The sequence below is a fragment of the Drosophila busckii genome, chromosome X, assembly GCF_011750605.1.
Source record: "Drosophila busckii strain San Diego stock center, stock number 13000-0081.31 chromosome X, ASM1175060v1, whole genome shotgun sequence".
Lineage (NCBI taxonomy): Eukaryota > Metazoa > Arthropoda > Insecta > Diptera > Drosophilidae > Drosophila > Drosophila busckii.
The window spans coordinates 10,913,610-10,927,959 of record NC_046608.1 but is presented as its reverse complement, the minus strand read 5'-3'; the positions used below and the strand labels follow the sequence as shown (position 1 = coordinate 10,927,959).

The following is a 14,350-nucleotide window of genomic DNA, read 5'->3' as shown; positions in this document are numbered from 1 at the left end:
CAACAGCATGCGAGCGTTGCAGCAACAACAAAACTTTTTTTTTCATGTGTGCGAGCGAGAGGTACTTTCGTGGTGAGTTACAAGCACTGTTTTTTGCGTCCAACAAAAAATATATATAATTAATTGAAAACAGATAAATAAAAGATAATAACTGGTTAATAAATAATAGCTTCGATTATTACTTATCATATTTTGCGGCTTCAAATTTCCAACACTGCTTTTAGCACATATCATCCATGTTGGCAGCTGTCATCCACGCACTGCTGGGAAACGTGCTTCGGAATTCAATATTTATATTGTCCCCATATTATTAATAAATAAATATTTTAAAGGAAATTCAGTTGCGGCATGCAAAAACAGAAACCCAAGGGTCCTAAGAGGCCCGGCTCACGACCACATACAGGCAAGCCGCATGGCAAGCAACCTCAAAAGCGTTCCAAAGAGCATGCCGCCTCAAAGCTGGCTGCTACTGAACTGGAAATTGGTGAACTGAAAGCCAAATATGATGATATTGATGTAAACAACATTAAACTATTTGCTGACTTTCCGTTGTCGCAGAAAACTCAAAAGGCACTCAGCGAGTTTAAATTTAAAGTGCCAACCGAGGTGCAGCGTCAAAGTATTGGACCCGCTCTGCAGGGTAAAGATGTGCTCGGCGCTGCCATAACAGGCAGTGGCAAGACGCTGGCTTTTCTAATTCCTGTGAGTAAGAAATAACCTAAATTACGAAGTTATTTGATTAAAATTAATTTAACAGGTGCTGGAACATCTTTACCATAACAAATGGTCCAGGGGCGATGGCGTTGGTGCCATTATTATCTCGCCCACACGTGAGCTGGCCTATCAGATATTTGAGACACTGAAGAAAGTGGGAAAACATCATGACTTCTCAGCGGGTCTTATCATTGGCGGAAAGAATCTAAAATTTGAGCGCACACGCATGGATCAGTGCAATATATTAATATGCACGCCAGGACGTCTGCTACAACACATGGATGAGAATCCGCTGTTCAATACAACCACCATGGAAGTGCTGGTGTTGGACGAAGCAGATCGCTGCCTGGATATGGGTTTTCAAAAGACACTCAATTCGATTATTGAAAACTTTCCGCCACAGCGACAGACACTGCTCTTCTCAGCAACACAAACAAACACAGTGCAGGATCTGGCACGTCTCAATCTGCAAGATCCAGTATACATAGGCTATGGTGCTGCAGCTGGGATCAAGCCAGGTGGTCAGGAGGTAGCCACGAGCTCAACTGCGGTGCTCGCCCTCCCGGAGCTGTTGCAGCAAAGTTATGTGGTGTTGCCGCTGGAGGAGAAGATTACTATGCTATGGTCGTTTATCAAAAACCATTTAAAGCAAAAAATTATTGTATTTGTATCCAGTTGTAAGCAGGCCAAGTACCTATATGAGATATTCTGCAAACTGCGTCCAGGCGTCAGTCTGCTGGCGCTTTATGGCACATTGCACCAGGATCGTCGCATTGCCATCTACGAAGATTTCCTGCGCAAAAGCCATGTGGTTATGTTTGCCACCGATGTCGCCTCACGTGGCTTAGACTTTCCAGCCGTCAATTGGGTACTGCAATTAGATTGCCCTGAAGATGTGTCACAGTATATACATCGTGCTGGACGCTCGGCCCGCAATAAAACACGTGGTGAATGTCTGCTGGTGTTGACCCCCAGCGAGGAGGAGTATATGCTGACGGCGCTACGTGAGCAGCTTAAAGTGGACATACGCTGTGTGCTTATTGATCCCAAAAAGTTGTTCTCGCCACGTGTCAAAATTGAAGCGTTCCTCGCTCAATTCTCGGAGCTGCGTGCGTCGGCGCAGCGTGCATTCCTCGCCTATTTGAAGTCTGTTTTCCTCATGCGCAACAAACGGCTGTTCAATGTGCTTAGTTTGAATCTGGATGCATATGCGCAGTCGCTGGGGTTGGCGGTGACGCCACGTGTGCCATTTCTGGAGAAGTTTCTTTGGCGGCAGAAGCAGCAGCAGCAACAGCAGCAGTCAGATGAGGTGCAACAGCAGCTGCCACAGTCGACAACCAGCTTTGGTGGTGCTACAGTCGACAGCGATGAAGATGATGATGATGAGGATGACTTTATCAAGATTAAGCGACGTGATCATGATGTTGAAGGTGCCCCAGTGATCTTGGAAGGATTATCTGCAGCGACTAATGCTGAAGCGGCATTGGACACCCCACTGCAGGTGCCCAAGCGCGAGAAACTTGTGACCAAAGCAGCGCTGGCCAAGAAGGCGATTAAAAAGAATTTGCAAGTCAACTCGAAAGTCAAGTTTGATGAGGAGGGCGAAACGCTGGCGGATGAGCGCAATCAAATGAAGGCGCTGCGTAAGGAGCGCAAACAGCAAAAGGACGACGATGGAGGCATTAATCTAATGCTGTCCAAGGCGCTTCTAAACGAGGAGGATCAGTATGATAAGCAGCGTTTCCGAGAGCTAGTCAAGAAGCGACACAAGCTGCAGCGTGAGAAGCTGCGACGCAAGGCTGAGCAGCAGGAAAGTGCAGATGAGGAGGAGGCGGAAGACGAAAAGGAGCAGGATGTTGCAGACAGTGATAGCGAGCAGTCTGTGGATTTATCCTGGCTGCCTGATCCGGATAAAATATATAAGGGCAAACACAATAAGGCGGATCAGCAGCCTGTGGATGATAGAGATGATGACGATGACGATAATGACGATATTGACGATGAGGATGACGATGAGCCTGCATATAAAAAGTCTAGATTAACGGATAGGTTAACGCTGCTCGATACAGAAGCCATTGCGGCCAATCTGTTGGGCAGCTGATTGTTTTAGATTTCATTGTTCATTGTATAAATAAAAACTGCAAATTTGAAATTGCTGCACAAATATTTGGAAAATGCCCACAAGTTTATTTTTTACCCACAAACACACACACACTTATACACTTGTGTGCGTGCTCAGTTGCATTTGCATGCAAGCTCTGCCAGTTTTCTTTTGTTTTATTGTTGAAGTGTATCGAATGGGAAGTTTGTTCTTTGCTTCGTTTTTTGTTTGGCTGGGTGGGGGCATAAAATTTGATTTTAAAAATATCATTACACATCACGTCAATTACATTTTTTTTTTGGTTTTTTTTGCTTTTAAAGACAATTTTTTTTTAGTTTTTTTTTTGTTTTCTTTTTTTGCATTTTAGCGTATGTAAGTATGTATATAGATAAATATGTACGTCGTGTACAAATAATGCAATAGACACACATCTATACAAATTATTCTATATGTTGGTTATTGTTTAGTTGTTTTTTTTTTTTTTTTGGATTTTTTTAATGCTTTGCTCTCATGTCTCACGTTTATCTATCTCTCTCTTAACTGTGTTGCGCAAATAATTTATTTTGCTTTTGTTTTAATGTCTTTGATTTTGAGGTCCGTTCAGACACAAGATACACAATTTATATAATTATGTTGTATATAAAAAATTAATGCTCAATTACAAGAAATAACACTTACGCTTATTTTGCCTACATTTGAATTTGCTGCTTTGCTTTTAAGGTTTAGTTAAAATATTTGTATTATATATATTTTATGCGTTTAGAAGTTGTATACACGATTTGCCAGAGACATATGTATGTATAAGAGTAGCATACATACACTTATTATAGCTGAGAGCTTTTTATAAGAGACGAAGATAAACGCAAAATAGGTTTGTTTATGTTTTCAATGCAATTATCGTTTAGTTTTTCCTATAACAGGGTTGGCTGGATCTGAGGGGAAGGGTAGGAAAGGTGCACAAGGAGTTTTTGTTTCTTTTTGTAGTTTATTTTTGTTGGTGTTTGTGTTTAAAGCGCTATTTTCTTAATACAGTTAGACACAATTTGCATTTTGACATTACTTATACATAATAAATATGCACGTACAATACAAAAACACATATACATATATAAAGGACAAACATGCACAGTCACACACACACACACACACATACACACAAGCGCGCACATAGAGATTCACATTCAGTAGCTCAAAATTAATTATTTTTATTTATAATATATTTTGTGGTTTTGTCAAGTTGCCTCTTTTTTCTTCACACACTAATACATGTGCATATAGTATAAAATGCCTATATGTATTATAAATACATGTACGCATGTACACATTCGAGTTAATTCGTAATGAATCGAATCTTGTCATTAATTTACTTTTAACATACATTTTATAATTGTAACATACAATACACAATAATAATTAATTTGTATACCTTTTTGCTTTTGCGGTATGGCCATATATCTACTGATTCAGATCCAGATCCAAATGCAGCTTTAGAGGCCCGCAAATACACGCACACACACACTCACACACACACTATGCGTTTACATATATGTATCACGAAAACACAACAAAGCCATTAATACAAAATAGATATACATAATACATATGCATGCAGACATATTTATATGTATGTAACAAAATATACATACATATGCATATACACATATACAAATACAGTTATATCGCGATATACATTCAAATTACATATACATATACATATAAAAAAATAAATATACCCTACTTAACTACGGCTTCTGGCTTCTTTCTTTTCTTTTTTAATTTCGTTTGCATTTGCGTTGGCGTTTGGCGCTTGCATTTTCTTTTTCCATTTCACAATATACGAATACTTAACAGACATACACGCGCGCATAGTTATGAACATATACACACACATATACATATGAAGTATATAAGAGTATGGAGCTTATACTGTTGCGTTTACAATGAAGACAAGACAATTTGCAAATAAACTGCTGTCTGTCTATATGAGAAATAATAAAGATCTTTAATTCGATCGATGGGTTCCATTCCTTTGCGATACGTTTCCGTTGCATTCCAAGTTATTCGTTCTTTTTGAGCTGGCGGCATGGTTGTCATTGTTGATGATGATGATAATGTTGTTATTGGCGTTGGTGTTATTATTATTACGGTTATACTTTGAGCGTGTCTAGACCATCACAAAAGCGTCCTTGCCGCAAAACAAGTATGGAAACTGATCGATCATGGTTTGCACAATATCCTCCAGATATGGCCGCAGCTGCTCAAAGTGCCCCATGTCGGTGAAATCGATGGGTATCAATGTGGGCCACCAGCAAATGGCCAAATTCTTGCTATCCATGCTATTTAGCTTGGAGTTGTCCGAAACGCTGCAAAGACACACAAGAGACACATGCTTAGCCATCGGTATGATCGATAGGTAGAGTAGATAATGTTCGACTTACTGCACAAAGTGCTGGAATATATATTTGAGTATGGCAAAGTTTATGGGTGGTAGTTTCTGTAGCAATGACTTTAAAGCTATTAAACGGCAGCTGCGATCTGTTTTCACCTCAACGTTCAGTTTGGAAGAACCCACGCCTCGTGAGCCTGCAACAGACGTAGAGTTTAAGTTCAAGTTCAAGGACTTGACGCTTGCAATCATACCGGCAATCTCCTCCAACTCCTTGATAATATCCTTGCTGAATAACGGTGGCAAGCGTTTCGAAAAGAAATCCTTCAACGCAGTGGCCACCGCATTCACCGGTATATCGAGAACATCAATAATTGTATTGGTATCTGCAACATGGACACACAACAATAAATATAAGGGTGACTTTAGTTAAATTAAGCTGGAATTTTACCTTCTTCGAACCGCTGGAAGAGCATATCCACATGCGCTCGACTGCCGGGCACGCGATAGATGCCCTCCGAGTCCAATCCCTCCTTTTCGATAAACTCCACGCATTTGATAAGGAATATGGGTATCTCATCCTTATCGGAGGTTATCATTAGCTTGCCAAATTGCGCTTCTGTCGTCTCGGTGAGACCCTTTGCAGCATTCTGCTTGAGCTTGCGCTTGAGCTTCTTCTCCTGCTCCTTTTCCTTCTCCTGCAGCTTGCGCAGTCGCGCTGTCTCCTCTTTAATGCGACGCTTCTCCAGCTTCTCAAAGTCCTTCAAGCATTTGGCATTCATATTGTACTCGGGCAAATTTTCAGCACCAAATATGCCCGCAGCTGTCAACTCCGGCACCATTGAATACTCTGGCGATTTGTCGCTCTTCAAAAACTCGGGCATAATGCCACCACCGTCGCCTTTTTCTATATGACAAATAAAAAAAATCAAATAAAAAAGTTATAGAATAAAGAGATATGTAGAATATAAAGGTATGTAGCATGCAGGAGTGGAGGATGTGGAGTTGGGAGTTAAAATAGAGAGTACGACACATACTTTTCTCACCTCCAGCCGCCGCCACAGCGGCCATGCGCTGATAATGCAATGGAATCTCTGGCGGACTGACATACGCACCAAATGGTGGCACTCTTGGCGTCTGCACCGGAATGGCCACCTTCTTCTTTTTGTTCTTCTTGTTGGTGGCAGCCTTCTTGTTGGCCTTGTAGTAGGCATTCTGCTGGCGCACACGTCGCTCTGTCGAGCTGGCGCAACTGTCCGACTCGGTGCAGTCTAGAAATGAGAATCAAATCAAATCACAATCACAATTTGAGGCTGTTCAGGGTTGAGGCCAGCTTACCTTCATTTTCATAGATTTGCTCATATTCAGCTAGCTCCTCAGAGTCCTCATCCTCGCCATCGAGCTGTGCATGATCGTAACGCTTGGCATCCTTGTCGCCCGGTTCGCAACCTGCTAGATAGGATTCCCCCATGCTGCCGCCGCTGCTGCTAAAATTCATTTTGGCCACTGCATCGCTGACAAGCTGAAAGTTTTTCATATTGAGCTTGCCAGGTTGCTGTGTGGGTAGCGTGAAAGTTGAGCTGCTCATGGCACAGTTGCGACTGGGCGCATCACCCACCTTCAACGTTTGGCTTGGCCCCTTTGGCCTAATTTTGTTCAAATTGGAGTCAATGTGACGCCGTCCAGTGGTGTAGGCATGTGTTGACCCGCTAAAATTATTCCAAATGGAATTCTTGTTCATGCTCCGACGAACATCGTTCTTATCCTCCAGCCACTCTGTAATTGTAAGTCAAAAGATTGTTAACTAACGTATAACTAACATTGCTAAAAATCTAAATCGAAAAGAAATTACATAAAGCACAAGTTCTAAACTACAAGCTGGTCACATAGGCAAGAGTTGGAGTTTGGGGGCGTGTGGGTGTGGGTGGGCGTGGGGCTGAGCATGCAAGCAGGCAAAGGTGTGAGGCCAGTTAGGCATGAGTTCGTTGTGTGTATGTGTGGGTGTGTATGATTATTGCTACAATTCGTGCGTGTATATATATATATATATATATATATGTATGTATCTAAGGGGTTGTCGTGATTAATTTAAATTGAAACTTTAGCTTTAACCTGCATCATGAGGGGCCAATGAATCCTTAGACCCGCTGACATCCGCTGCTTATGAGAATGCATTATACAACAACAAAAAATATATAATATATGTGTATGGTGGGGATGAGAACAAAGCATACAAGAAGAAGAGAAGAAGAAGATCGCGAATATATATAAAAGACGCATTAAATCGCTTCAATTATTTGAGCAAAAGCTAAGCTAAGCTATAACAATTGCATAAAAAATAAATGCAAACATATCAAAATAAATCAATGAAATTTCTTTTTCTCTTTCCAATTCACATTGGCATAGATACACAAGTGCAGACATATGTATGTACGTATATGATGTATGTACAAATGTGTATGTATATGTGTGTGATTTACATAGTATGTGTGTATGAATGTTTTCAAAACTTTACAGTTTACAGTTTGCTGTATTCGGTTTTTGAAACAGAGAATCGTAAATGGAACATAAGCATTGAAATCAAAAGCTATAAAATATGCACGCTAGAGAAAATTATAAACGAGTATACATAGGAAAAATATATTCAATTAGTTAGATTACATGTTATTTCTTCCAAACTTGATTCTGAAGCCGAAACGAATTGATTTGAGAAAACACAGCTTGGCTTTTCTAGGAATGGCACCGAAGGATCTGTGAACATTTGATACATTTTTTGTTCTCCTATATTTGCGTAATATAATTTGTCTTACCACAATTGCACTTTGGTATTTTTTTTGTTGTTGTCAACTTACAACACAAATACGCACACAGAGATAAATTGACATTAAAAAAAATAAAAAAAAACACACATTTGTTATGATTAATCATTAATAATAAGTTGTATAAATATTATGTTAATAGTACGAGGATTAAATTTTATATATGTATATATAAAGAATATTTTTTTTTGTTGGGTTGGGACGCTAGTTCATATATAATATATATGTATACCCTGTACCCAGTGCAACAGTTAGTAATATTAACACCTTAAACCTGCAACAATGAAATAAGTAATTGTTTAAATTTTGATATTCAGTTGTACTAGCACTTGGCAGGAAGTGTTGGGTTAAGTATAGGTTGTGTCTTTTATCCCTCCTCCACCCACAAATTTATAGAAGATTAACTTCTCCTCACCAAACCCTGCTCTACATATTTATTCTTGGGTACAGGGAGGAAGTGGGGGGTTAAGGACAGCACACAATGCTTAGAAAATCTTAAATGCTTTCGAATGAGTGGAGCTTGGTTTTCAAATTGTTGGTCGAGGGGGTTGAGGGTGGTGGGAGTCAGCTGAGCATATATGTGGGAAATGTTGAAACTCACTTTGATGTAAATGTTTGGGTTTTTCGTTGCTGTCATCATAGATTTCATCTAAAGATATATCTCTTTCTTCTACAATAAAACCAAACAAAACAAACAAAATACATAGATTTAAAAAGAAAAAATGAAAATTAACTAAACTTGCCATTTAATGAGTTGAGAGATCGAGTAGGAAGCATTTCGTAATTCTCGCTGCCGGAGCCATCGGTGCCAAGCGTATTGGATAGCATGTAACTCTCATGCCGTGGCGGTGGACGCGGCATCTGATTAACAGAATTCTCAAGCGTGCCCTCGCCCGAATCTAAAGTAATTGACTCCTCCACATGTAAATTCTCCACCTCGTATTTGTTATCCCAGGCTGTCTTCAGGAATGGATTATAAAAAGCAACTGCAAACAGCGAAAATAAACATCAAATTAAGCACAAATAACGGCTATCGGCTATATAATGCTTACATTTGACATACTGATCCGCCGAGAAGGTCATAAAGCTGCCCTTGTAGCGATCCGCCAACGTATTGCCCTCGGTAATGAGGAACTGACAGATTTCATTATTGAAAAACGCATTCATGCCACCGCTCTCGGTGACGGCAACAAGCTGCAATGGAATGTTCGCATTCTGCGCGGCCAATATGCTGCAAGAGTAAAGAAAAATAATAATAATAATTGCAATCGACTTCGATATACATTTCGTTAAAGAGCCAATTACATTGCTTTTCTTGAAATTTGAAAACAAATTCGATATCAGTCTTGATGGTTCAACTTGAAAGTGTATATATTGGGAAATGTAAACTATACGCACTTGAGATTGGCCAGAGATGAGCGTCGCTTGGCCGAGTATATGTAGATATAGCCATGGATAAGCTCATCCCGATACTGATGTGTGCCATGGTACGACGAGAGTATAAACTCCACACGTCGCTTGGCATCGCCAATGAAGACATCCACAATAATCGCACGCTCATTGGCCTTCACAATAGTCGACTCGGCTATCAACGGCTGGACAATATTCTCAATGTCGTACTGATCCCCACAATAGATGCAGACAAGTATGCGCAAGTCTGTATGATTGGCAGATGGATATGGCTCATAGCTTTTCATTTCGCTCAGCTTAAGCGAGAGTATTACAATATTGAGTATATCATAGACATATTTCTGATGATTTTGCGTGTGATCTATGAAGTCACAGTGCAGCATTTCGGACAGACGAATGCCCTCGCTGCGCAGATATTCAACTTCGTTCTCTTTGAGATCTTGCGGCTGATAGACAAGCACAATGGGTAGATTCTCAAATTTATCCTCCAGCTCTAGATTGCACAAAAGCGTGCGCTCCAGATTGTCCTTGAGCGTCTCAAACGACTGCTGGTTGGAGTAAACGCAGATAAGACCTAAAAGCGCAAGACACAGACAAAGGCATCAAGTATTATAAATAACAAAGGGCATCATAGGCTACTTACCGCTTGAGTATACATCAATGGCCTTGAAGGCCTCCATATCGCCATTGGCAATGCGATAATTTAAATAATATGTTTGATTCTCATATATATATTCGCCCTTGCTGCCGGTGCAGATGCGTATATCGTTGAGCAAATCGCTGGCCAAATGCTCGGAGCCCACAATGAGTAAATTTAATGTACGATCGCCATTGGGAGCACCCACGCCGCTGCCAACACCACCGACTGCAGTCTTGTGATTGCTCACAGACTTGTCGGAGAGCACCTCTTCAATGAGATTATCCACACAGTTGTTGAAGAAGGGGCAATGATCGCGTATGGGGCAGTGTATGAAGCGTAAGTGTTGCACCAACATAACACGTCGCTCCTGATCCAGGCGATCCAGCATCTTGTAGCGTGAATCCTCTTGTATAACATCGGTTATTTGTCGCACATCCTCCTGGGTGATAATGTCCAAGTTTTTGAATTGCAAAAAGTATTGTGCATGCTCCAGCAGCAACTCAACAAAGTTCTGTTTGCTCTTCTCAATGATTTCATCTTGGTGTATATCATAAATCTGCTGGCAATCGTGCTCCGAGAGCGCCTCAAAGCACTCGCGTCCCATGAACAGCACACGCACCTCGGACAACTGTTTGCCGGGCGTAACAAAGCCCGATTCCTCCAGCAGCATTTTGAACTGTTGTTTCCAGCTACCATCGCAATGAGATTACAACAATTAATTTTCGATTACATATATACTACGATTAGGTTTAGCTTACCCAATTTTCTTCTTATCCTGCTGCACTGAATTCAAATAGTTGCGGAATACCGTCTCTGCCTCATTGGTCTCGAGCACATCGAAGGGTATGCGCGACTCATCCTCCGCCTCATCCATGTCCACCAGCTCCGTCCAAGTGGCCTGCGGACACTCGAAGAAATACTGTTCGAATTCTATATGATTTTGCAAGTAATTGCGGGCACACTCCCAGGCATCATCGTCGCTTATATTGAGCGCGCTTATATCGGGCAATAGATACTCGAGGGCCAGTGCGAACTTATCCAAATACTGATGTAGCTTTTTGTTTAAATGATCATCGCGCAATTTCTTCATGTGACGACGGAACAGCTTCTGGCCGGCATCGTGGCCGAATATGTTGAGGAACTCGTTCCATTCGCGATACTGCGATAGCATCTTGGAGCCCTGCGACCACAATATATGATAATCCGTTATCTGATTGCGTATGAGCCTTGTGACAGCCTCGGAGCGTGTGTCGAGCAGCTCCTTGCGCGACTTGGCCGACTCCTGATATGATATGATCTTGACGCGATTCTTAACCTTGTCAATCATTTGCGCCAGCATCAAAAATGCCAAATCGATGTTAATACTCTCATGCGCCGATGTTTCAATTAACTGCACCGTGCTCTTGTAATCCTTGCGCTGACTAATCTTCTCCGCCTCGCGCACATACAGCTCGTAGGCATCGTCATTTTTGGTAGTCACCAGCACAAGCGGCTTTTTGTTTTTCATTATGTTCGCTATAACATTCTGCACAAACTCCACCTGCTTTTCCACGCTGCGATTGGGCACAGGACTCACATCGAAGACAACGACAAAGCCATCGATGCTCAGACGACCATCGGGCATTACCTTCTGTTCGTATTCCTTTTCAATGCCCAATTGGTTTTTGCATATGTACATGAGCTTCTCGGCAGAGAACACTTTGGTGGCGGTGCAGCGCTTCGAATACGGATCCATTTTGCCCACCTTAAAGGCCTGGAATGTGGAATCGTCCATGAACTCTGTCTGCTCGATGATATTGAAATTGTATTCGACGCCCTCGTCAGTTGTTTTACGCACTTCGCCCCAATAGAGAAAGTGGTCATTATTCACAATGCGACCGCTAAAGTCGCTTTGGCTGAGCACTGATATGTGATCTATAAAATAATCATCGGCCATTGGCCGCATGAATCTGTTGCAGAGGCATGATTTACCGACACCGACTTGGCCGCGATCCTTTTCGGTCCCAGATAGTCCAATGACCGAAATATTGAATTGACGCATTTTGACGCACCTGCAAGCAAATTTGTATACGTATTAGAAATGAATATGCTATAAAATAAAATATTAATAATTAATGGGATTTATTTGTTAAAAAAAATTGTCTTAGAATATTTGTAGCAATAACAACAAAATTCAGCCCGCACAGGGATACATCCACATCCAAAGAGAAAGAGAGTGCGAGCAAGCGTAAGAGAGCCTGCGCCTGCTGAGAGCGTATCAGAGAGAGAGAGAGAGAGCAAATCCTGCACATTGCCGGCGCAGCCAATGCAAATTTCACTTGACTCCGCTCACGCCCCCCATTTCCACATACACGCAATATTTCGGCTTAGCATACTTTACGTTTTATCATTTGTTATGCTTTTATACACACACATACCTATGAACATAAACACACACACACAGACCTTAGCTAAGCAACATTGTCTGCCTGTCTAATTAAAATTTGAGTTTTATACAAAATTGTGTAAAAAATTTTGCTCCGGCTGCTGCTCCTTTTACTATCGACTACGGCGCAGTTCTAAGAGCGAGAGAGCAACATTACAGGCTTTTGCCGTTAAATGTGGGTGGCTTTCTGTTCTGTTCTGTTCCTGCTGTTGTAGTTTACCTTGCCGCGGCTGTTGTTGCTGTTGCTGTTATCTTGCGCAATTTTAACAGATTGCTGTTAACGCTTGTGAATGAATGAACTCGTATTCAGCTACACATCATTTGTAGAATTTTATGCATATACACAAGTACATATATGTATATAGTATACGCATGCATCAATGTGGGTGTGTGCTTCAATAAACTAATAGCACTCAAACTTTAATTGACGCTTTCCGGCTGCACAAGAAATTACAAAAATATGCAACAGTAGCAGCAGCACCAGTTGTTGAAAACCCCAAACTGCTCTATAGCATAGCAGATAGACAACAATAATCCATGTCCCCCTTAAGGCCGCCCTAACTCTCCACATCACAACGCCACCTGCAGCGAGACGAAGCATAAATGCAGCACGCAGAATCTCCAAATGCAGAGATGTTTGTGTCAAGTTTTCCCAGCAGCATATTCCCTGTACAATATACTACTATGCACATTTGTATGTACATACTTTCCCAGGCTGCAACAGTAACAGCAACAGCAACAGCAACAGCAGCAGCACTAGCAACAGCATCAGCAGCAACAAGAACAACAACAAGTATCACGATAACGACGACGACCCTTGTTCCAATCCCAAACTCTCACTTGCACTCCCTATTTCGCTCGCACATTGTTGTTTTTGTTGTTATTATTATTGTTGTTGTTGTTGTTGTTGATGTCTCTCAATTGTCTTGAACAACAGCCACTGCGGGGGAGTTACAATTGCATATATGCATATGCATAATAAATATTTAATGCCACCCGTCTACTACCATAAATGCTGTCAGTTAGTTCAGTTAGTTGTGTTTTATCGAAACATTTACGTATAACGTATAATTTGTATATTCCAACTGCAGGTGGATAACAAACAAGAGGGGAGTGGATTACCTGCAGTTGCGCAGAAAAAACTTGCCGAGTGGGCAGAAAAAGCAACGAACAAACAACACACAGGCGCCTTATGTTGGACCGACTCACCAATACCACCGATTCCAATTTTGTCTCGTTTTATCTTGGCTTTGTTTCGCACTATTCGATGATGCTGCGAATGTTAGCCAAATATATTATTTTCACAAACTCCACTTTGCTTAATATACACACATCATATATGCATACACAAACACTGTTTTGATTGAATTTTTATTTCACAATGTGCAGCAAATTCAAGTTGTTGTAAACTTAAGTACGTAGTTATTTATGTCCCGTATGTGTATTTGCTTGGATTATTTTCTAACCAGCCCAGAGCCAACAGTAGTTACATACAAACACATGCACACGCGGGCGGTAAGAGAGAGTGAGTGAGCGAGAGAGAGAGAGACTGTATACAAGAAGACAATTACGAATCAGCATCGTAAAAACACAAAAAAAAAAAAAGAAGACAGAGAGAGGAGGAAAACTTCCGACGCAGTGAAAATTTGTTAGGCGTTCACGTTAATTTTTAATAACGCTTGCATCCTCTTTGAATCCATTGCATTTTACTCACAATTATTGCACTTGCACAGCTCCAATGCGTTTTTAAAACGTTACACAAATTAAGAAAAACTATTTTATATATTCCTCATCCGAGGCTGAGCTTCAATCTAGGGTTGTTGATAAGTAAAAAAACAGCGATATGTGTTATCAG

General features: G+C 41.1%; 2 protein-coding genes across 7 annotated transcripts; one reads left to right on the top strand and one right to left on the bottom strand.

The window, feature by feature from the left end:
* The first annotated feature begins 277 nt into the window (after window positions 1-277).
* Window positions 278-2,880, top strand: LOC108605204 (probable ATP-dependent RNA helicase DDX10). Its single transcript, XM_017994806.1, has 2 exons — window positions 278-702; window positions 758-2,880. The coding sequence occupies exons 1-2, from the start codon at window positions 349-351 to the stop codon at window positions 2,813-2,815; spliced, it is 2,412 nt and encodes an 803-aa protein (XP_017850295.1). The 5' UTR covers window positions 278-348; the 3' UTR covers window positions 2,816-2,880.
* Window positions 2,881-4,484: 1,604 nt separating this feature from the next.
* Window positions 4,485-14,305, bottom strand: LOC108605201 (rho GTPase-activating protein 190). 6 transcript variants are annotated; one of them, XM_033294295.1, is made up of 15 exons: window positions 14,210-14,305; window positions 10,829-12,121; window positions 10,074-10,759; window positions 9,419-10,004; window positions 9,073-9,251; window positions 8,764-9,006; window positions 8,622-8,690; window positions 7,314-7,358; window positions 6,820-6,977; window positions 6,540-6,756; window positions 6,239-6,472; window positions 5,653-6,108; window positions 5,456-5,587; window positions 5,254-5,398; window positions 4,485-5,178 (listed from the first exon to the last, which is right to left on the bottom strand). In XM_033294295.1, exons 2-15 carry the CDS (start codon window positions 12,109-12,111, stop codon window positions 4,980-4,982), a joined length of 4,632 nt encoding a protein of 1,543 aa, XP_033150186.1. In that variant the 5' UTR covers window positions 12,112-12,121; window positions 14,210-14,305; the 3' UTR covers window positions 4,485-4,979. The 6 variants fall into 6 exon arrangements, with proteins under 6 accessions (XP_033150186.1, XP_033150187.1, XP_017850289.1 ...); XM_033294296.1 differs by having other exon boundaries at window positions 6,540-6,723; XM_017994800.1 differs by having other exon boundaries at window positions 6,540-6,977.
* Between the last annotated feature and the right edge of the window lie 45 nt (window positions 14,306-14,350).

Excerpts from the sequence above, each read along its gene's own strand:
- LOC108605204 (XM_017994806.1), top strand. The coding sequence starts at position 349 with ATGCAAAAACAGAAACCCAAGGGTCCTAAGAGGCCCGGCTCACGACCA. Across the intron at positions 703-757 it reads CGCTGGCTTTTCTAATTCCT|GTGCTGGAACATCTTTACCA; the intron begins GTGAGTAAGAAA and ends TTAATTTAACAG.
- LOC108605201 (XM_017994800.1), bottom strand. The coding sequence starts at position 12,111 with ATGCGTCAATTCAATATTTCGGTCATTGGACTATCTGGGACCGAAAAG. Across the intron at positions 7,359-8,621 it reads ACCCAAACATTTACATCAAA|CGGATGTCAGCGGGTCTAAG; the intron begins GTGAGTTTCAAC and ends TCTCATAAGCAG. Across the intron at positions 5,399-5,455 it reads GGAGTTGGAGGAGATTGCCG|GCTCACGAGGCGTGGGTTCT; the intron begins GTATGATTGCAA and ends CGTCTGTTGCAG.